Raw genomic sequence first — 23,415 nt, forward strand, 5'->3', positions numbered from 1 at the left:
GTCCACTTAGGGTATGTAAAATTTATATCTATGTATCTCTTCATTATTTGGGGGGACCAGGTCCATAGCCATCAGACTTTTTAATAGATCCAGAACCTCAAAAAAGTTAAGCACCATTATTTATCAGAATTAAAATTACATACCTTTTCTTCCACTGAGCCTTTTCTGGGCCTTTATCCTATAAGATAGATATAGATATAGATATATGAGATAGATATATGAAATATATATATATAGAGAGAGAGAGAGGGAGAGAGAGAGAGATACAGTCATACATCAGAGATGGGAGTTGGGTACCAGTATTTGCGACACTGCGATAAAGTGCATATTGCAATGGAGTCGCACAAACTTTTTGGTTTCCGAGTGCATATAAAAGTTATGGTTACACTATATCGTAGTCTATTATGTGCAATAGCATTACATCTAAAAAATGTACATACTTTAATTAAAAAATACTTTATTGCTTAAAGAGGTACCCATCATCTGAGCCTTCAGAGAGTCATAAATAATCTCTTTGCCTCCATGTTGATGGCTGCTGACTCATCAGGGTGGTGGTTGCTGAAGCTTGGGTGCCTGCGGCGATGTCTTAAAATAAGACAGCAGTGAAGTCTGCCACATTCATTGACTCTTCAGTTCATGAACGATTTCTCTGTAGCAGGCAATGCTGTTTGATAGCATTTTACTCACAGTAGAACTTCTTTCAAAATTAGAGACCGTCTTCTCAAACCCTGCTGCTGTTTTATCAACTAAGTTTATATAATATTCTAAATCCTTTGTCATTTCAACAATCTTTTTTTATTGAAGTATAGTTGATTTACAATGTTGTGTTAGTTTCTGCTTTCCAGCAAAGTGATTCAGTTATATATATGTATACATTCTTTTTTATAGTCTTTTCCATTATGATTTATCACAGGGTATTGAATATAGTTCCCTGTGCTATACAGTAGGACCTTGTTGTTTATCCATTCTATATATAATAGTTTGCAACTGCTAATCCCCAACTCCCGAACCATCCCTCTCCCACCACCCCTCCCCCTTGATTGTTGATTGCATCAACAGTCTTCCCAGCATCTTTGCCAGGAGTAGATTCTATCTCAAGAAGCCCTTTCTTTGTTCATCCATACTCTTCATCTGTTAAAGTTTTATCATAAGATTGCATCAATTCAGTCCCACCTTCAAGCTCCACTTCTAATTCTGTTTCTCTTCCTGTTTCCACCACATCTGCAGTTACTTCCTCCACTGAAGTCTTGAACCCCTCAAAGTCATCCATGAGGGTTGGAATGAACTTCGTCCAAATTCCTGTTAATGTTGATACTTTGACCTCTTCCCATGAATCATGAATGTCCTTTACAGCATCTAGAACGGTGAATCCTTTCCAGAAGGTCCTTGTAGGGTTTTTACCCCCATCCTCCTTTCTTGTGACTTTGGGGAGTTCTCATTTTACTAAATCATAAAATATACATTCTTAAAAACATGAATTTTATTATAGCTAAATTATACCTCAAACCTAGTTTAAGCACATGCATACACTTACACTGATAAAAGCTAACGTTTGTTAAGCTCCTGTGTGTGGCAAACATTGAGCTAACTGCTTTACCTAGGAGTGATTTTGTTTAATCCTCCAAGCAGCCCTGTGAAATAGAGATTAGCATCCCCATTGCACAGCTTGGGAAACTGAGGGTCATACAGTTTCAGTAATGGATACCTGTGTGTGCTGAGGCACTAAGTAACTTTCATCTTTTAGTTTCCCATTTAGGGAATCTATTCTGGCAGGTTAGTTTTATCCTGTTGGTATCGATTACCTTCATGGACCTGTTTGTAAGCTGACAAGTAAAACCACCATTACCCATCATCCTTGGGGAATGAGGTATTCTAGTCAGTTGGGTTTTTAATTAACTGAGGGTTAACCCCAAGCCTGGTTTTCATTGATTTGGGGGATTGAAAAAAGGAAGGCTTTATAAAATGTCAAGGTTCACTTTCATACCTGTGTGGCTAACCCATGAGATTATCTACATGTGATGTCAGCTTATAGCTTTTGGGATAAAGCTTTGTTAAATGTTGTATTTTAGCACATGTTGTTGTACAGGGTCTAGTCCTTCCTGACTCTCTGACCATAATTCCTATCTCCTTGTCCCCCTGCCTCACACACATTTTTCTCCAGTCAAATGCCCTAGGAAGGCCAAGGTGAACATAATTAAATTACAAGTGGATGAGAAAGATCTTAGTCCTTAGTGTTGTCTATCTTTAATTGAACTCCAGTACTGAATACTTTTATTTTTTTATTCCTTTAATTAATTTTCATTGGAGTATAGTTGATTTACAGTGTTGTGTTAGTTTCTGTTGTACAGCAAAGTGAATCAGTTATACATATATCCACTTTTCTTGTTTTAGATTCTTTTCCCATAAAGGTCATTACAGAGTATTGAGTAGAGTTCCTTGTGCTATACAGTAGGTTCTTATTAGTTATCTATTTTATATATACTAGTGTGTATATGTCAATCCCAAGCTTCCAATTTATCCCTCCCCCCCATCCCCTTGGTAACCATAAGTTTATTTTCTACATCTGTGACTATTTCTGTTTTGTAAATAAGTTCACTTATACCATTTTTTTAGATTCCACATGTAAGCGATATCATATGATATTTGTCTTTCTCTGTCTGGCTTACTTCACTCAGTATGACAATCTCTAGGTCCATCCATGTCACTGCAGATGGCATTATTTCATTCTTTTGTGTGGCTGAGTAATACTCCATTGTATATAGGTACCACATCTTCTTTATCCATCCATCCATCGATGGACATTTAGGTTGCTTCTATGTCCTGGCTGTTGTAAATAGTGCTGCAGTGAACATTGGGGTGCATGTGTCTTTTCAAATTATGGTTTTCTCTGGATATATGCCCAGGAGTGGGATTGCTCTGTTTTTAGTTTTTTAAGGAAATAGAGGTATGTGTAATAGTCAGCTTTGGCTGTCATAACAGGATAGCACAGACTGGGTGGCTTAAACAGCAGAAATTAGCTTCTCACAGTTTTGGAGGCTAGAGGTCCAAGATTAAAGTGCCATCAGCAGTGGTTTTTTGTGAGGCCTCTCTTCCTGGCTTGCAGATTGCCACCCTCTCACTGTGTCCTCATGTGGCCTTTTCTCTGTACATGCACAAAGAGAGCTCTGGTGTCTCTTCCTCTTATATAAGGACACCAATTCCTATCAGATTAGGGCCCCAGTCTTACGACCTCATTTAATTACCGCCCTAAAGGCTCTGTCTCCAGATATAGTCATATTGTGGATTAAGGCTTCAACATATGAATTTCAGGGCGGACACAATTCAGTCCATTTTAGTATGGAAAGCTGAAGTGTGTAGGATGTTGCCGAAAAGTTTTTGTTTTGTTTTTAATAAACTGCAGCTGTGAAATAGTTTTCTTGGCCAGCAAAATGATGTCTTATGCTATCTTCCTGGAGCTTAGATAATAAAAATGTTAGAGAACTTTTTAGGCTTCTCAGAAAGTACCAGTTATCTCTTCTGTTGATTCAGATAAGAACACATGGATCCATCTGCAGGGAAAAAAATGACTCAAAATGTTAGTCAGATGTAGATGAAGCCACAGGCCTGGTAATTATCAATTTATAGGTGACACCAAGCTGATTTACACAGCATATGAGCTAATTCAGAATCATCTCAGAGAGCTGGAAAGCAGAGCCTAAACTGCAACAGGAAAATTTACAGGAGTGTTTGGGAAATACTAATGTTTTAACAAATAAGAGGAGAGAAGAGGTCTGCTTTTGCAGAAATTATTGGAAGTTGTGGGTGTTTTAGTTGTCAACCCGTTTAACATTAACCAGCAGTGCATGTGGTAGCTACTGATAAAGCTGTGAGAAGTACAAAGACTGTACGATGCTGGGGTGCCAGTCCCCTGAGATTGTGTATAAGTTGGTGAATATAATGGGCCAGTGAGTTTTTCCTGGGGAGAGAATCCAAAACTTTCATCAGCTTTTCAAGAGATGAGTAACTAACAAAAGCTCAGGAATCTCTGGGGTGGAAGTCAGTCTCAGAACCCTGAATACTGGGTAGGTTACATCTGAAGTGCTGTGTTTAGTGTGCAGGGTGTGAAGACTAGGTCTTAGGAACTGCCCTGTGACGAACAGTTAGAGAAACTGGAGCTATTTACCTGGAGATAGGAAGTGTGACTAAAAATCCATCTTTTTGAAATTTTTCAAAATTAGAAATTTTTAGAAATCCAAACTCTTCATTTACTTAATTTATTTTTGGGGGAAAAAATTATAGTTTTTGTTTGTTTGTTTGTTTTAAATTCACAAACTACAGAGGAACAGCAGGTGTACGGTAGAAAGTTTGTTCCCATCCCAGTGGTGACCTATTACCAGTTTCTCATTTGTTCCTCCAGGGATACTCTGTACGTGACCATTTATGGGGGTGGAGGAGGGGAGAAGAGAAGACTGGCTCCTTTCTGTTTGTACTGATGGTGATGTAAAATAAGCACCATTCTGCCCCTGGCTCTTTTCGCTTAACTTTATCTTGCAAAGCATCCATTCCAGTACATACAGAATTATCTGATTCCTTTTTACAACTGGATAGTATTCTAGTATATGGGCGTAGCATAATTTATTTAACCAGTCCCCTGTTGATGGAAATTTGGTTTACCTCAAGTCTTTTTTCCTACAAATAACAGCCTTATGTATAGAGTTTAATGTGCTGGATATTTGCCTTTTAAACTTTGATAGATATTAACAGATTTACCTTCCATAGAAATTACTAGTTCATCTTTCCACCCTGTATACCCTTCCCAGTACAGGGCCTTTTTAAACTTCTTGATATTTGTCAAACTTGATAAGGAAAAAAATGGTCTCTCAAAAAAAAAAAATCTCAGTATATTTTTTTTTAAATTGAGGTGAAAGTCACATTAAAAAAAATTAACCATTTAATTCAGTGGTTTATAGTACATGTACAATTTGTGCAGCCACCATCTAGTTCCAAAACATTTTCATTACCCCAAAAGGAAACCCTGTACACATTCAGCAGTTATTCTCCATTACCCCCAACCCCTGGCAACCATCTGCTTTCTGTTGGTGGATTTATCTATTCTGGGTATTTCATATAAATGGAATTTTAAAAATGTGACCTTTTATATCTCATATCATACCTCTTTCACTTATCGTGATGTTATTGAGGTTCATCAGTGCTGTTGCATGTCAGTATTGCATTCTTTTTTATGGCTGAATAATATTCTTTGTGTGTACATACCAATTTGTGAAACATTGATGGACATTTGGGTTATTTCCACCTTTTGACTGTTGTGAATAGTGCTGCTCTGAACACATGCATACACAGGTATTTGTTTGAGCACCTGTTTCACTTCTTTTGGATGTGAACTTAGGATGGAATTGCTAGGTCATATGGTAATTCTATATTTAACTTTTTGAGGAAAAGTTAATTTCAGTGTAGTTGGTTTTTTTTTTTTTAAGGTTTTTTTGATTTGGACCATTTTTAAAGTCTTTATTGAACTTGTTACAATATTGCTTCTGTATTATGTTTTGGTTTTTTGGCCATGAGGCATGTGGGATCCCAACTCCCTGACCAGGGATTGAACCCACAACCCCTGCATTGGAAGGCAAAGTCCCAACCACTGGACCACCAGGGAAGTCCCTCAGTGTAGTTTAATTCACCTTTTTTTTATTAATGCAGTCGTACATTATTTTATAGTCACTCGCTAATTTATAGAGAATGGAAAGGGGGCTAAGATGATTTGCCAAGCTCTGTGCTGGGACTAAATTCATATGACTTCATGTAATCCTCCTAACTACTTTGTTTTTATTTATTTTATTTTTAAAGACTTTTCTTGAATGTTGTATTCTTTTAAGGTTTACTTTAAAATTTTTTATTATGGGAAACTTCACACATATAAAAGCAGAGACATATATATGACAGTGTAATGATCCCCATTTACCTATTACCTACCTTCAACAGTTATCAACTGATGGCCTGTCTTTATCTCTACCCTCATTTACTCCTACCATCCTCACTTTAGATTATTTTGAAGCATATTCCAGACATTATAAGATTTCACTTGCATATATCTCAGTGTTTCTATATGATAATTACTCTTTAAACCATATTGTACACTCCCAAATTAATATCTTGATATTTTGAAATATCTAGTTATTTATTAATTTTTGATTAGATGATACATGTACATGATTTAGAAAATCTACAAATTCAAAAAGTTGTTCACTGAAAAGTATCCCTCCCACTGTATTCCCAGTGGCGTTATTCTCTTTGCCTTTGGCAAACCACTGTTTTCTATCCTTAAGAAGATTTAATGCATACACAAGCAAATACGTACAGGCGTTAGCTTTATTTTAAAGAAGGTTAAATTTTGGAGCCAAGATTTGAACCTGGATTCCCTGCCTTCAAAGTTTATTATGTTCTTTACGCTGACCAGAATTTCTGTCTTACTCATCATTGTCAGTAAAATGGGACTGGTGCAAATAGGAGCTGGGTAATTATTCAGTTTCTTTCTTTACCTTAAAAAAAGAAAAGAGTAAAGGCTTATCTTTTTTCTTCCTGCTAGTATGTGTGTGTTATAGGAAAATCAAACCAGAGTTAAGTAGTTTTAAAAGAAGCATTTATATGCTCTCCTACTCAGGAACAGCCACAGTAAGTACCTTGGTACATACCCTTCCATTCTTTATCTGTGTATATGTATATTATGTGCATATTTTAAAGAAGAAAACTTTTAAAATTTTAAAGAAAATGGGCTTAAGCCAATACTGTTTAATAATTTACTTCCTGGGGCTTCCCTGATGGCACAGTGGTTAAGAATCCGCCTGCCAGTGCAGGGGGCACAGATTCGATCCCTAGTCCGGGAAGATCCCACATGCCGCGGAGCAGCTAAGCCCGTGCGCCACAACTACTGAGCCTGCGCTCTAGAGCCTGCGAGCCACAACTGCTGAGCCCGCGTGCCACAACTACTGAATGAAACCCGCGCGCCTAGAGCCCATGCTCCACAACTACAACAAGAGAAGCCACCGCAATGAGAAGCCCGCGCACTGCAAGGAAAAGTAGCCCCTGCTCACCACAACTAGAGAGAGCCCACGCACAGCAACGAAGACCCAGCGCAGCCAAAAAATAAATAAATAAAAAATAAATAAATTTTTATAAAAATCACTAAACTAATAATAATAAGTTACTTCCTTAACAAGTAAATTCAAGCATCTTTCTGGAGTTGCTGCATAAAGATGTGTGTGTCATTGTTCTTAGTGTCTGTGTGTTGTATTCCACTGCATGGATGTATCATTTAATCAGTATGCTATTAATGAACATATAGTTATCTTTACCTTTTTGCTGTTATGGAAACCACACCAATGAACCTCTCTATACAGATATCTATGTATATATAATTAGTTATTTCTTTATGGTAAATCCCCAGAAATGGACCTCAGAGACACACAGATTTACGGCGTAAAGGTTATTCCAGTTTATATTCCCACCAGTAGATACGAGTCTGTTTCCCTGCACCTGCTAAAATTGAACTTGTTTTTATAACTTTATTGCTATTTTACCTTGGGTTGGCATTTCATTTTAAAGGGAAGCTCTGACTAACTGCTGTCAGATTAAGGTGAGAAGCTGGTTTGTTTCTTGAGTGCTTTAGAGCTGGTCTCTGTTTTGACATTTTCTCTTTTGTTCTTTCCTCGACAGCGGCCCTTCTCAGCATCCCTGGCTTTGTCGAGCGGCTTTGCAAGCTGGCAACTCGAAAGGTGTCAGAGTCAACAGGCACAGCCAGCTTCCTTCAGGAGTTGGAGGAGTGGTACACCTGGCTAGACAATGCTTTGGTGCTAGATGCCCTGATGCGAGTGGCTAATGAGGAATCTGAGCACAATCAAGGTACTCGGGATGGGTTTCCTGAGAGGTGGGGAGCGTTCCTGTGGGTTCCTAGAGCCATTCTTGACCTCTTTTCCAAGCAGAATAAGTTGAAATTTGCTCAAAGTAGAATTTCCCTCAGGGCAGTCCTGGATCATGATTGTTAAGACTTTTGATAGCCAGTGACAGAACCTCTTTGAGCTCCCTTAAAGCAGACCTGATTTCAGGGACAGGGGCTTTGTTGCAGAACCCAAGGAATTGACTGGAAACATTACCGGAGCATTTTTAGGAACTCAGAGGGTTCTTTCTCTGTTTCCACTTCTTTCTACATGTTTCTTTAGTCTTATCTTTCCTCCCTTCTGACAAATAGGCTGCCTAGTAAATGTGTGGACTCCTAGTCTCAGCTCCAGCTCCTTGGTGAACTACTCTGGCCTGTTTTGGGTGAGGTGCTCAACCCAGAGCATTTGATTCTGGGGTCAAATTGTACAAACCCAGGAATTCCCACTGGAATCATGCAGATAAAAGTGAAGGGAGGAATTTCGTTCCTGGGACGGCAGTGTGTGGAGCTCCGTGCACCTGCTTGGTCAGTGAAACTAAACAAAGCCTGTACACAACAGCAGCAACAACAAACATCCACATAAAGTCTGTGGAAGTTGTTCTCAGAGTGTACAACAAGTGGGGAAACATTTCTTCCAGAAAATCTACTAAAATTTAGTGAGAACATTGAGAGCCTATGACACTAGAATTTCTGCTTGATGCAGGTTCCACTCTGGACATGTGTGGCCTAAAAGGGCTCCCTCAGCTTCCAAACAAGGAATACAGAATCTCACTGGAAGGGGCAGGCTACCAGCTTTTCTCATCCCTTCCAGCTCCGAGTGGAAGAGGCTAAATTATTGATGAATATAGCCAAGAGGGCAGGGGCTCCTTTCTTTCTCCCTCCCCTCCCTCCCTCCCTCCCTCCATCCCTTTTCTCAACTTTCTTGAGACATAATCAACATATAATATTGCGTAAGTTTGAATTGTACAATGTGTTGATTTTATACATTTATATATTGTAGAATGATTGCCACTGTAGCAATAGCTAACACTTCTATCCCATCACATAATTACCATTTCTTTTTTTCTGGTGAGAATATTTAAGATCTGTTCTCTTAGCAACATTCAATTATATGATATAGTATTATTGGCTATAATCACCATCCTATACACTGGATACCCAGAATTTGTTAATCTTATAACTGGAAGTTTGTGTTCTTTGACCGATAACTCCCCATTCCCTCCCCCCCCCCCCACCCCACCACTAGTAACCACCACTCTTGTTTCTCTGAGCTTTTTTAGATTCTACATTAAATGATATCATACAGTATTTGTCTTTCTCTGACTTATTTGATTTAGCATAATGCCAGGTCCTCCTTCCCTCCACCCACCTCCATACTGTACTCATAGTACAGAAGCTCTACCCAGGCCCAGTAGGCCAAGAATTCTATGGCCCTTATCGCCCTTGCCCCAGCTCTCTTGTAGGACAGAGGTTCCACCATGTAGGCAGAGGCAAGCTGAGAAGGCTATAGAGGCTACCTATCCTGCTCAGAGTAATAGCACTGAGATTTTGCCAGGGGGAGAGGTAATAGGTAAGAACAGAATGTTGGGAAGTTTGAGCTCAAGGTCATTCTCAGAAACAGTGTAGATTTTGGTGGTACAAAAATAAAAGGAGCTCTTTTTAATTGAGAACAAAAATCCAAACCATATGCCAGCTAGTTCACCAGAGAGAACCAAGGAAAGAGGTGGCTAAGAAGAACTTAAAGCTGAGGTCAAAACAAACCTCAGTCTCAAAAACTACCCCTGCCTAAATTTAATTGAATCAGACTTTGGAGCAATTTATGCCTCAAGGCATTGTCAAAAACAGTAGAGCATTCAGCCAGCAGTTAGTGGAGCCTGACAACTGTTTCATACTAGATGAGGCAGAAAGTTTAACAGAGATTTCAAGGAAAGAGCCAGACAAAGAGAGCCCTGCTAAAACACTGTCATCCAGGGACACATGCCCAAGGCTGCGCTCTCTGCCAAATGGCCTCATCAGTCCTCAGAGAAATAGACTTTACTGAAATAGGCTAGCCAGGGCATTAAACAAATAAACAAGAAAACAACCACAAGCCCTGAAAGAAGAAAGAGGGAAGAGTATCAAGAGTTGCTACAGTATTTACTGTAAATGTCCAGTTTTTAACAAAAATCGAGACAAGCAAAGAAACAGGAAAGTATAACCCAAACGTAGGAGAAAGCAGACAACAGAAATTGCCTGTGAGAGAGCCCACATACCAGAATTAACAAAGACTTCAAAGCAGCCATTATAAATATGGTCAAAGAACTAAAGGAAACTATCCTCAAAGAAGCAGTGATGACAGTGTGTCATCAAATAGAGAATATTAATAATGAGATAAGAGATATAAAAAGCCAAATGGAAGTTCCAGAGATGAAAAATACAATAACTGGAATGAAAAGTTCACTGAGAGAAAGGAACAGAAAAAAATAGAAATAATAGCTGAAAACTTCCCAAATATGATTAATGTACACATCTGAGAAGTTCAAAGAACTGCAAGTAGAATAAACTCAAAGATTTACACCCATTCACATCATAATGAAAATGCTGACAGAGAAAATCTGGAAAGTAGCAAGGGAAAAATGACTCATCATGTTCAAGAGTATCCCAGTAAGATTATCAGCTTACTTCTCATCAGAAATGATAGAGGCCAGAAGGGAGTGGGATGACATATTCAGAGTGCTGGGAAAAAACTCAGCCAAGAATTACATCCAATAAAACCTTCTTTCAAAAATGAAGGTGAAATAAACAGCTTCCTAGATTTTAAACAAGAACTTAGGGAATTTACTACTAGCAGACCTGCCTTAGGAGAAATACTGGCTGAAAGCAAGTTACCTCGGCCAGTAATTCAAATTCACACAGCAAAAACACGGAGCATCAGTGAAGGTAATTGTATAATAATAAAAGACAATATATGTGCATATTTCTTCTCCTTAACTAATTTTAAAAGCAGTTGTATAAAACTATGTGTTTATAGTTGCATTGTTGAACCTATAACATATAGAAATGTAATATATTTGACAATAACAGGTCAAAGAAAGTGGGTGGACCCAAAGTTGTATTGGAGTAAGGAAATTGGACAAGGTGGTAACTCGAATTGACAGGAATCAGTGAAGAAAATCAAAATGGTAAATAAGAGGGTCACTATAGCAGACTCTGTAAATATTTACTTGCTCTCCTTTCTTTTCTCAGCTGCTTTAATGGACATAAAATTTTATAAAGTAATAATTATAACAGTATTGTGTAACAATGTATACAATGTATTATACAGTATATTGTATTGTTCGGCTTTTAGCATATGTAGATGTAGTATGCATAATAATAGCACAAAAAGGGGGAAGAGGGAGATCTGGGAGCCCTGGAATTAAGTTAATTTATATCTGAAAAAGAGTCTGTCAAGTTAAGATGTATATTGCAGGCAAGCCTTGTAGCAACTGCTAAGAAAGTAACTTTAGAAATATAGTGAGAAAGTCATTAAAGGAATTACAGTGTTATACTAGAAAATATTTACTTAATGCAAAAGAAAGTGTTAAAGGAAAACTAGAGGAATTTTAAAAAGTGAGCTATATAGAAGACAAAAAGTAAAAGGCAGAAGTAAATCCAACTTTGTCAATAATAACATTAAATGTGAATAGATTAAATAATTCATTCAAAAAACAGATTGTCACGTTGGATTTTTTAAAAAGATCCAATTATATACAGCCTACAGGATACACACTTTCTATTCAAAGGTAGAAATAGGTTGAAAGTAAATGACAGAAGAAGATGTATCATGCAAAGGACAACCATAAGAAAACTGTAGTGGCTGTACTAAGAGTGACTTTAAAACAAAAATGTTATCAGAGATTTTAAAAATAGATTTTATAATAATATAAAAGGGTGAATCTATCAAGAAGATATAACAGCGTGTGTATCTAACAACAGAGCCAAAAATAAGTAAATGAAGCAAAACCAACAGATTCAAAGAGAGAAATAGGCAGTTCAACATGATAGTTGGAGACTTTAATAACCCATTTTCAATAGTGGACAACTATATAGAAGATCAGCAAGGAAATAGAAGACTTGAGCCACACAATAAGCCAACTAGACTGAACTGATAGAACACTCCACCCAACAACTGTAGAGAACATATTCTTCTCAAGTACACATGGAATGTTCTCCAGGATGGACCATATGCTAGGCCTTAAAAAAAAAAAAAGAACAACTCAGGAAAGTTAAAAGGATTAAAATTGTACGAAGTATGTACTCCAATCGCAAGGGAGAGATACTAGAAATTAATAGCAGAAAGAAATTTGGGAAATTCACAAATGTATGGAAATTAAGCAGTACACTTGTAAATAACTGATGGTTCAAAGATAAAATCACAAAGGAAACTAGAAGATATTTTGAGATAAATGAAAATGAAAGCACAACATACCAAACTTATGGAATGCAGCTAAAGGATGCTTACAAATTTATAGCTGTAAATGCCTACGTTTAAAAACAGGTCAAAAAATAACCTAACTTTCCGCCTTAAATCATTGAAAAAAGAAGAGCAAACTATATTCCCAAAGCAAACAGATGAGAAGAAATAATAGGATTGGATTGGAAGTTAATGAAATAGAGAATAGAAAAACAATAGAGAAAATCCACAAAACCGAAAGTTGGTTCTTTGAAAAGGTCAACAAAATTGACAAACCTTTAGCTACACTGACCAAGCAAAAAAGAGACAGGATTCAAATTACTAAAATCAGGAATGAAAGAGGGTATATTATAACCAACCTTACAAAGATTTTTAAAAAGGACTCTAAGAGAATACTATAAACAACTGTATGCCAATAAATTAGATAACCTAGATGAAATGGAAAAATTATAAGAAAGATACAAACTCCTGCAACTGACTCAAGAAGAAATAGAAAATCTGAACAGACCTATAACAAGAGATTGAATTAGTGATGAAAAACTACCCCAAAGACAAGCCCTGGCCCAAAAGGCTTCACTGGTTAATTCTACCAACCATTTAAAGAAGTAACACCAGTACATCACAGACTCTTTCATAAAATAGAAGAGGAAAGAACTTTTCTTAACTCATTCTATGAAGCCATATTACCCAGATATCAAAACAAGACCAAAAGAAAAAAAGACATCACAAGGAAATTACAGACTAATGTGTCTTACAAGTATAGATGCAAAACCGCTCAACAAAATACTAGCAAACAAAATACAGCAGCAAAAACAGATTATATACCTGATCAAGTGTATATACATAACTAAGTGGGATTTATGCACGGTTGGCTCAGTATATGAAAATCAGTTTAATATAGCATATCAATAGAACAAAGGACAAAAACTACATGATTACTTCAATAGATGCAAAAAAAGCATTTGACGAACTCCATCTTCATGATAAAAACATTCAAACTAGGAATAGAAGGGAATTCCTCAACCTGTTAAAAAGCATCTACAAAAAACCCACAACCAACATTATACTTAACAGCTGAAGACTGAAAGCTTTTCCCTCACTAGGATCAGAGCAAGACAAAGATATCTGCTCTTACTACTTGTATTCAACATTGTACTGGAGGTTCTGGCTAGGTAGTTAGGCAAGAAAAAGAAATAAAAGGCATCCACATTAGGAAGAAGTAAAACTATCTCTAGTCACAGATGACGTGATCTTTTATATAGAAAAACCTAAGGATCCACTAAAACACTGCTAAACCAATAAACAAGTTCATTCAACACAGTTTCAGGATGGAAGATCAGTATACAAAAATCAGTTGTATTTCTATACAGTAGCAATGAACAAACCAAAAATGAAATTAAAACAATTTCATTTAAAGGAGCATCAAAAAAGAATAAAATACTTAGTGATAAATTTAGCAAAGAAATATAAAACTTATACTCTGAATTCAAAGTGTAAAACATCATTGTTACTGAAAGAAAGAAAACCTAAATGAATGTAAAGACAGCTTATGTTCATGAATCAGAAGAGTCAGTATTGTTAAAGTAGCAGTATTTCACACCTTGATCTACAGATCTGTCTACAGATTCACCATGGTCCCTATCACAATCCCCACTGGCTTTTTTGCAGAAATGGACTAGCTGGTCCTAAAATTCATTTGGAAATGCAAGGGGCCCCAAATAGCCAGGACAATCTTGAAGAAGAAGAACAAACATGGAGGACTTACATTTCCTAATTTTTCAACTTAGTACAAAGCTGTAGTAATCAAGACAGTGTGCTACTGGCATAAAGAGAGACATATACAATGAAATAGAATCGAGAGTTCAGAAATAAATGCTCACTTATGTAGTCGGTTGATTTTCAACAAGAGTGCCAAGACCATTCAGTTGGGGAAACAATAGTCTTTTCAACAAATGGTACTGGGACCATTAGCTCTCCACATGCAAAAGAATGAAGTTGGAACCCCTTACCTCACATCATATATAAAAATGAACTCAAAAGGATCAAAGACCTAAATGTAAGAGCTAATCCTGTAAAACGCTTAGAAGAAAACAGGGGTAAACCTTTATGACTTTGGATTTGGTGGTGGTTTCTTAGATGACACTAAAGCAGAGGCAGCCAAATGAAAAATAGGTAAATTGGACTTCATTAAAATTAAAACCTTTTATGCTTCAAAAAACACCATCAAGAAAGTGAAAAGCTGGAATGGGAGAACATTTTTGGAGGGTGGAGAACATTTTTGCCAACCATATATCTAATAAGGGACTTGTATCTAGGAGATATAAAGAACTCCTACAGCTCCATAATGAAAAGACAACCCATTTCAAATTATGGGCAAAAGATCTGAATAGATTTTCTCCAGAGAAGATATAAGAATAGCCAGCAAGCACATGAAAACATGCTCAGCATCATTAGCCACCAGGGAAGTGCAAATCCAACCCACAATCAGATACCACTCCACACCCAATAGGATGATTATCATCAAAAAGACAGATAACATGGGGCTTCCCTGGTGGCGCAGTGGTTAAGAATCCGCCTGCCAATGTAGGGGAAAAGGGTTCGAGCCCTGGCCCGGGAAGATCCCACATGCCGCAGAGCAGCTAAGCCCGTGAGCCACAACTACTGAGCCTGCGCTCTAGAGCCCGCGAGCCATAACTACTGAGCCCACGCACCGCAACTACTGAAGCCTGCATGCCCTAGAAAGTAGTCTAGTGGACGCCTGGGGCTGTAGGGGCTTGGCGGGAAATGGGGAGTGACTGCTAATGCGAACAGGATTTCTTTTAGGGGTGATAAAAATGCTCTAATATTGATTGTGGAGATGGCTGCACAATTCTGTGAATATATTAAAGACCGATAAATTGTACGTTTGAAAGGGGTGAATTGTATGGCATGTGAATCATAGCTCAGAGCTGTTTTTTTTTTTTTTTTAAAGTGAGTGTGCCCCAGGGTACAGTACAGATATATGGAGGGTGGTACCCACTTTAATCAGTATTGTGGAGCTGAAGAGATTTGGAGGGAAGCACAGGCCTCTTAAACTAGTTTTTCCATCCTCATCCTTGGGAATCACCTTGTTACTAAGCTCTGGCCATTGCTTTCAGGACTGTGATTCTTGAAAATATTTATCCCAGAGAGTTTCTTGTCAGGCCTTTGCAAACCAGGCACCAAAAGTTGGCAGTGACTCGGCAGAGTCCAGGCTGCCTGCATCTCTCTTTCTCCACAGACGCTCATTACTGAGGAGGGCTCGTGCGCCATCCACCGCCCCTGCTCCTTCCACAGACGTCCTCTCCCGCAGTCCCCCCAGACCCCCAGGCTAGGTGATGAGGACGCTGAGGCGCTGGAGCCTACACGGCAGGTGTGCAGCAGAGGCGCGATTCTGCGTGGTAGCTCTTCAGATTCTCTTTACAAATTAGTTGACTCTTAACCTGTTCTGGGAGCGGGGCCAAGGAGTCCCAAGATGTAAATTGAGTAATTATGGTTTTCCTCCCAACATGCAAGAAAAGATATGTGAATAGATAGAATTTTCTCAATTAGATTTTTTCCAGTAAATTTTTCTTAGTCTTTGCTGGCTGTCACTTTCGTTGCCATTAAGAGCTTGCAGATTAAAAGGAAGAAAAGAAATAGCAAGCAAGCATTAGCAAAAACTCAGAGTTCGTTTTCTACTTCTGTTTAACACATACTTGTGTGTTGGGTACATGTGCCCTGCATTTTTTAAGCACTTTCAACATATTAAATCATTTGATCTTTGCAACATTAGTAAGAGATAGGTACTGTTGCCATTATTTCTGTTTTACAGATGAGGATGGATACTGAAGCATAGACACATCAACAGACTTCCCCAAAGCCACCCAGCAGTCTGGCTCCGAGTCCTTAACCCCTGCGCTGCACTGCCTCTCTGTCATGCTTCGTTCAGCAGCTGGTCGTCTTTCAGCTTTTATATTAGTGATGTAACATGGCTGGAAAAAATAGTTCTAAGTCTGTAGGGTGGAGTAAGTTAGGATTTTAGGTCATGATATCACCATACAGAAATCATAACTGCATGCACCTCACCCGAATATATCTCATGACCACTGCTCTGTACCACATAGACTTTCTGGCCTTTTCAAAAGGCCTCTAGGGCAACAGTTCCAATAGGAGCTTAAAAGGACCTTAGTAGTTACTGATTCATCCTTTCACCTTAAAGATGAGGAAAACTAAGGGGAAGTAAATCCTAAGATCTCCTGACTCTGACCTTTTAAAATAATAGGGACCTAAGAGTGAGGCTTCCCAAGAATCAGGTGCTGGGCTTTCTTGTGTCCTCCTTCACTCCTCACAGGAACTCTAGCCGACTGCTGCAGCACTACTGTTCTTCCCGTTTACAGAGCACTTGAAAGCCTGACGAGGAGTTGACTTGCCCAGGGTCACACAACCAGCAAGTTGTCGTTCCACAGCCCGCCCTCAGTCTTCATCCCTTTGCTCTGCCCCATTCCCGAGAGTACCCTCCACTGTGGCCTGCATGACCCACTGAGACTTTTTTGTTAACTGGGTAGTAGAGGAAATGAGATGGTTTACCTAAAGCCCAAAACCCAATGCCTGACACATACTGTGTCCCATGAATATTATGTAGCTTTTGCTGTTGTCACTAATAATGCAATTGGGTAAAATGATAACCTGCTAGTAGATAATATGTTCATCTGTATCACTAGTATCGATTGTGATGCCTCGTCTGCCTTAGGAAACTTTCCATGGCTGTTTGAAAAACAGGAGGGAAAAAAATCTTCAAAAAGCATCCATTTCAGTCCTTCAGCAGTGCCCCCTTGTGGCATCTAAGCAGAGGGACCAAGTACTCAGAGCCCTTTGTGACCTGAAGAGAATTTGACACAGTTTGCTGCTGGACATCTGTCTGGGCACTTTCTCGGGGTGGGCGTGGTGGGTCTGGCAGTGGCAGGAGAAGGGATTTGGGGGCAGGGCATGGATCAGGTTACTGGGTTGGCTGTGTCAGGGTATTTTTTACTGGGTGTTAAAAGCTGATGGGATAGAATTGCGGAGTCCATGTTCCTAAGTTTCTAAGCTTCCCTGAACCCGGTGGCCTGGAGAGAGTTTTGTGGCTTTCAGAGTCTCTGTCACGGACTCAGGGCCCAGTCTGATGGCTCTGTTACCTCAGGTCTGTTCAGAGCAGGTTTGAGGGGCAGAAACATGTTTCCTCACGAGCAGTGATTGAACCCTGTCTCCTGGTGGCTGTCTCAGCCTCCATTGTGTTCCCTCCTCCAGGGGCTTCGGAGGAAAATGGCCTGCCTCACACTTCAGCTAGGACCCAGCTGCCTCAGTCAATGAAGATCATGCATGAGATCATGTACAAACTGGAAGTGCTCTATGTCCTCTGCGTGTTGCTGATGGGGCGCCAGCGAAACCAGGTGGGCCCTTCCACCACATCTCAGAGCAGGAGGAGCCGCGGGCAGACACTTCCCAGGCACCTGTTAGGCCACCCCTCACAATGCCTCTGTCTCTAGCCCAGCAGAGCGAGGGGTTGGGTCCCTTATCCCTGTTTTACACATCAGGAAACCAGTCTGATTCCGGGGCTCATAGTCTTTCCACTGTACCTTGCTGTGGGCATCATTTCTAGACAGAGCATTGGTGCCCCGGGCAGGAGTGGGCGGCTTAGCCATGTTATCTGACCTTGTTAATGTGCAGAGTAAAGGGTGGGTGTCTGCCCTATAGATGCACTGGAGGAGTTGCCAATCTGATGGGGGCTTGGGGTGGTGGGTCGGAACTGTGTCAAGTTATGAAAACTAGGCAACTGCGGGGGGTCCAGCCATGCTGAGGTTCCTTGAAGCAGTTCCAGGAGGGAGGAGCAAGGAGGAGGGGTAGGGCTCTAGAAGTATGCAGCACTCCTCAAGATGCATAAGTCGCCCACTCGTGCTCCCTACGCATTCCCTACGCATTCGCCTAGGGGTGAAACGAGGCCTGGGGGGAGGGGTGGGCTAAGGGAAGGGGAGCTGGGAACTCAACAGTCCTTGAGTACCTTTTTGAGTTAGGGACTGTACTCTCACACAGCTCTCTGTGAGATGGGTGCAGTTATCACAAGTTTACAAGTGAGGAGCAGTTTTAGAGAGGGTAGCAGGGAAAAGACTGGCTGAAAAGATGACATCTGGCCTGGCAAAGTCCTGAAGAAAGCGAGGAAGCCAGGCATGCTGACCCTCAAGGCAGCCTGCCAGGTTGAGGGAGCAGGCCCAGGTGGGAAGTAGGTGCGAGCCTGCCTGGTGGGTTGGGGGATGGACAGGAACCAGCAGCAAGGGGAGGTGGGCTGAGGGGTCGCACGGGGACCAGGTCGCGTTGGGCTTTCATAGGCCATTTAAGGGCTCTTGTGTTTATACTCTGAGTGAAACGGGAAGCCATCCTCTGGCTGCTGTGTCAAAGAGCTCACAGTAGCTAGGACCAGCATGTTAGTGGCAGGAGTGGTGAGAGGTGCTTGCGTTCTGGATCTATTTTGAAGGTAGAACAGGTAAGATTTGCTGATAGGTTAGATGTGGACCTAAGTGGGGAGAGGAGTTAAAGGTAACTTCCTTACCTCTTTCCAAGCAGGTGGGAGGAATGGTTTGCCATTTATTGACCTGGTTAAGACTGGTGGGTAAGGATTGGAGGGGCAGACGTCTGAAGGGAGGAAGGGGAGGAGTTCAGTTTGAACAAGTTAGGTTTAGGTGTCTGTTAGAATTGGCATTTGGCTTACCTGCACCTGGAGTTAGGGGAGAAGAGGGGCCTGGAGGTATAACTTCGGGCGTCGTCACCCTGTGGTTGGCATTTAAAACCAGGACGCTGGATGAGATCCTGCCCTGATGTCCACAGCACTGGGGCTCCTTCCTTTAATATGGAATATATATTTCTTATAAAAAATATTAGTCACGATGTCTTACCTGTGTTGAGTGCTTTTTCTTTTTTGAGGCACTTTCATAGTCATTCATATTTGAATTTGAGGTTATTTGGTAAGTTATACAGCAGGTGGTGACCTCTACCCCACTTGATGCTTGTGAAAATGAAGATACAAAAAAGGGCCCTGCTCTCAGTCTCCAGGCATCGTGAGAGCCAGGATTTAAACTCTGCTGCCCTGACTCTTCTTTCTGTCCCCTCACCATGACAGTTCCCTGCTCCCTGAGCCTTCCTGTTACCAAGTTTCTATGAATCATTGTGGTCTTTAGTTAAACTGTGATTACAGCCGCCGCTTCCTTGGGAGGGACCATCAGCTGGCCTCAGAACCCTGCCTTCCTGAGAACCAGTGTTATGCTGGTGTGTCCTCATTTGCACAGTCAGCATTAACTGAGTTCCTACTCTGTGCTAGGCACTGTGGGGACATGGATTCACAGACCCTGCGTAGACCAGGACAGCAGGGGGAACATTTTCCCCGGCCAGGTCCCCCAGAAGGCCCCTCCTTGGAGTGACCTTATTATTGTGCACTCGGGCCAGGTTCTCTGACCAGTCTTGGCTAAGTTGAAATCACTAGACTGGAAATGCTCACCAAATGTCGTAAGTTCCATCCCTCTGGTGCTAATGAAAATAATCAATACAACAGTCATTTTTTCCAGTGCTTCCTGTAAGTCAGGCCCTGAGCTTCCCCCACATTACCTCATTCAGCCCTTTCAACACTTCATCAGCCCTCATTTTCCATCAAGGGACTCAGGCTTAAAGAAGAATGTTGCCCAGAGCCACAGCACTGTCAAGTTCTGGTCTCCCAAGATAAACACCAGCCTGTGGTGGGCGGGGAAGGGACAGGCTTTCAGATGAGAACACCTGAGTTAGGGTGACATTTCCACCCCTGCCTTGGCTACATCAGTCCTGGTAAACTTTCCTTTCCTCTGTAAAATGGGAATTAGTAAGTACTGGGGCTGTGCTCTGGACTAGACGTACATTTTCTGACTTTATCCTTACAACAGCCCTGAAAAGGAGTAATAGTTTTGTTTTATGTTATGTAAAAAATTATTTTAATAGGTCAGTAATTCACATAGTTCTGTATTAAAAGGTGTAAATGAGTATAAGTGAAGCCTTTCTCCCCTCTGATCCTGAACATTCAGGGTTCTCCATGAAGCATCTAATTTTACCAGTTATTAATGTCTCCTTTTAGAGAGTTTAAAAGTATGTTTGTGCGTAGTGGGAGTGGTGGTGAGGGTAGAGTAAGTGTGGCTGTTTTCTTTAAACTTCAGCAGTGCTCTCTTCGTCCTGAAGCCTCATGGTACCTACCTGCCCAGGCTTTGATAGGCCTTCACAGCACATTTGTCTTAATGCTTTTGCCTTCCTGCCCCATCCAGGTTCACAGAATGATTGCGGAGTTCAAGCTGATCCCCGGGCTGAATAATTTGTTTGACAAACTGATTTGGAGGAAGCATTCAGCATCTGCCCTTGTCCTCCACGGTCACAACCAGAACTGTGACTGTAGCCCGGTGAGCAGGGACCCTGGTGACAGATGGGCTTTGCTTGCCAGAAGTAGTTGTTTCAAGACCTGCTGTTGGCCCTTTGAAATCTCATTCTTTGAGAGTAGAGCAGAAACTGAAAGTCATAGCCTATGTAACCCCATAATTGGAAGCCACCTTGGGGAAGGATCTGACCCCCACCCTTCACCTATCCAGAAATCCCTTTTGACGCCCTCCAGCCAGCCTTCCCTTGTTCACCTCTGGGCAGGGCACTCACTTTCCTCCAGACAGGGCCACCCTCTCTACTATGGAACAGCAAGTTTTTCCTCATTCTGTTCTCTACCCCATTGTAATTTACATCCACTGATAGTAGGTTTGCCTTCCAGAACCACGCCAGTGGTCTGCCTCCAAAATGGGCTTTAGGAGGTTTTCTCTTTTTTAAGGGTCAAGGGCTCACCTTTGCTTGGTCTTTCTCACGGTGCCCTAGAGAGCACTGAACTGGGAGTCAGGAGCCCTGTTGTGCCACTCAGCTTTTTGGGAGAGCTTGAACAAGTCACTGAATCTCTGAGCCTCTGTTTCTTGCAAAAGAAAGATCATCGGCTAGCAGCATGAGGGGGAAAGTGCCACACGGCCACCAGGCCCAGTGACATGCGTCCTCCCTGGTCTCTAAGCTACATTCTGGGGACTTTCCTCAGTGCCGTATCTTCCAGTTTACTGTTTTTCTCCTTGGCTTTGTCAGATTTACCTTTCAGCACATCCATTTGAGTTAATTTCAAGTGAATATATTATGCATTTCTAGACATTTTGTCTGGATCTTTGTCAAAAGCTACGTGGTCTTTTATTCATTATGTTAATATTTTGTTCTTCTGTTGCATTTTCTGTCTTTAATTTTATCTCTTTAATTATTCATAACATACTTTTTTATGGTCTTTTTTGGATTGCTCATGGGGTGCTACTTGTGTCTGAGTCTTCAGACTCACCTCGGGGTGGAGTGTTGCCTTGTGTTCTGTACTGTTTGTAGAAGGTCACCTTCGGGGGAGGGGGAGCTTGTTTTCCCTGTGAGTACCTGTGTAGCCTGGGCCCTGGAAGTAGTCCTATAGAACATTTGGCTTTTGTCTGCCAGGTACTTCAGGGGGCATGGCATCCCAGGACATGGTTTCATTTTGAGTGTCTGCCCTCCCACTCTGGTAGTATGAGCCCAGGGTCCTCCTGGGGACCTGGGGGCTCCCCTCCACCACCAGCAGCACCCTGGCAGAGACAGGCTTCTTTGCCAGCTCCCTGGGCTGGTAGGTGGGGTTTTTCTAACCCTTTTTTCACCAAATGTATACATTCTGCAGGCTTTCTATGGGCCCAAGGTTCTTTCTGGTCCCTGCAGAGCATTGAAACCCAAGCCCTGGCCCGAATAAGTCTCATTTCCACTTCTCCACCAGCCCAGGATTGCCAGCCAACAGCTCTTGTGCTCGCTGCTCTGAACTCGGTCCTTTCATTTCTGTTTCTAGTGGAATTTCCTTTCTTTCCTATGAACTTAGCCTCACATTTAAAATAATTTCAGTTATTTTTTTTTTAGGACTTTTTTAAAAAAAATTAATTTATTTTATTTTTGGCTGCATTGGGTCTTCATTGCTGCCCGCGGGCCTTTCTCTAGTTGTGGCGAGCGGGGGCCTGTGGTGCGGGGGCCTGTGGTGCGCGGGCCTCTCACTGCGGTGACCTCCCCCGTTGTGGAGCACGGGCTCTAGGTGCACGGGCTTCAGCAGTTGTGGCTCACGGGCTCTAGAGTGCAGGCTCAGTAGCTGTGGTGCGCCGGCCCAGTTGCCTCGCAGCTTGTGGGATCCTCCCGGACCAGGGCTCGAACCCATGTCCCCTGCATTGTCAGGTGGATTCCCAACCACTGTGCCACCGGGGAAGCCCAATTTCAGTTATTTTTTATCCAGTATGTTGGGGTGTTTTTAACAGGAAGGGTCTACATTAGCTTAATATGCTGTTGGCCAGATGTGGACAAAGGGTTTTCTGACTAAAGAGAAGTCCTCACTGTGCACGAGGACAGGGGCTCAGAGAAGCAGAGTGACATCCAGGCTGTCACCAGAGCCTTTTGTTTTCTTTTGGAACATTGTGACTGTGGTTTTAACATCGAGGATGCACGTGTATTTTAGGACATCACCTTGAAGATTCAGTTTTTGAGGCTCCTCCAGAGTTTCAGCGACCACCATGAGTAAGTACGAGCCGTCCCTGGGAGGAGAGTTGTTTCGCTGTCTTTTCTTCTCCCTTTGTCTCATCGCTGACCTCGGCTCAGGAGGACCTGGGCGCCGTGAGAGCCACTCTCACCGCATGGGGCTGCACTTCCGTGATGAGGGCTGCCATTCGTGCAGCCCTTCCTTTATGCCAGGCCCTACGCTGAATTTCCCCTTGCCCCACAGCCACCTTGGAAGTGAGTGCGGAAGTTGCTGGCCCCTTATTACCCTTGGGGTCAATAACAGCTCTCAGCCGTCTGTCCCTCTGAGACAGGAGCTTGGCTATTTGCAGGGGCCAGCAGGAACCTCACATGGCCAAAGTGGGCTGAGTATTGGCATGTTGAGCAGATGGAATATTCTTCACCTGTACAAGGAGATGTACTCTCCCCCGTTTTCCTTGAAACACACTCT

The 23,415-nt window shown here is 41.5% G+C and overlaps 1 protein-coding gene across 2 annotated transcripts in view; it reads left to right on the forward strand.

Annotated features, from left to right (window-relative positions):
• The window catches only part of TRPC4AP (transient receptor potential cation channel subfamily C member 4 associated protein), a 74,731-nt gene that overhangs the window by 43,230 nt on the left and 8,086 nt on the right, over nucleotides 1-23,415 (forward strand). Inside the window, exons 8-11 of one of the 2 annotated variants that reach the window (XM_068525300.1) lie at nucleotides 7,708-7,893; nucleotides 17,649-17,791; nucleotides 20,675-20,806; nucleotides 22,927-22,985. In XM_068525300.1, coding sequence (XP_068381401.1) covers nucleotides 7,708-7,893; nucleotides 17,649-17,791; nucleotides 20,675-20,806; nucleotides 22,927-22,985 — 520 coding nt within the window. Of the gene's footprint in view, nucleotides 1-7,707; nucleotides 7,894-17,624; nucleotides 17,792-20,674; nucleotides 20,807-22,926; nucleotides 22,986-23,415 lie in introns of both variants that reach the window. The other variant, XM_068525299.1, reaches the window with a different exon arrangement.

This window comes from Eschrichtius robustus, chromosome 16, assembly GCF_028021215.1.
Source record: "Eschrichtius robustus isolate mEscRob2 chromosome 16, mEscRob2.pri, whole genome shotgun sequence".
Taxonomy (NCBI): Eukaryota; Metazoa; Chordata; class Mammalia; order Artiodactyla; family Eschrichtiidae; genus Eschrichtius; species Eschrichtius robustus.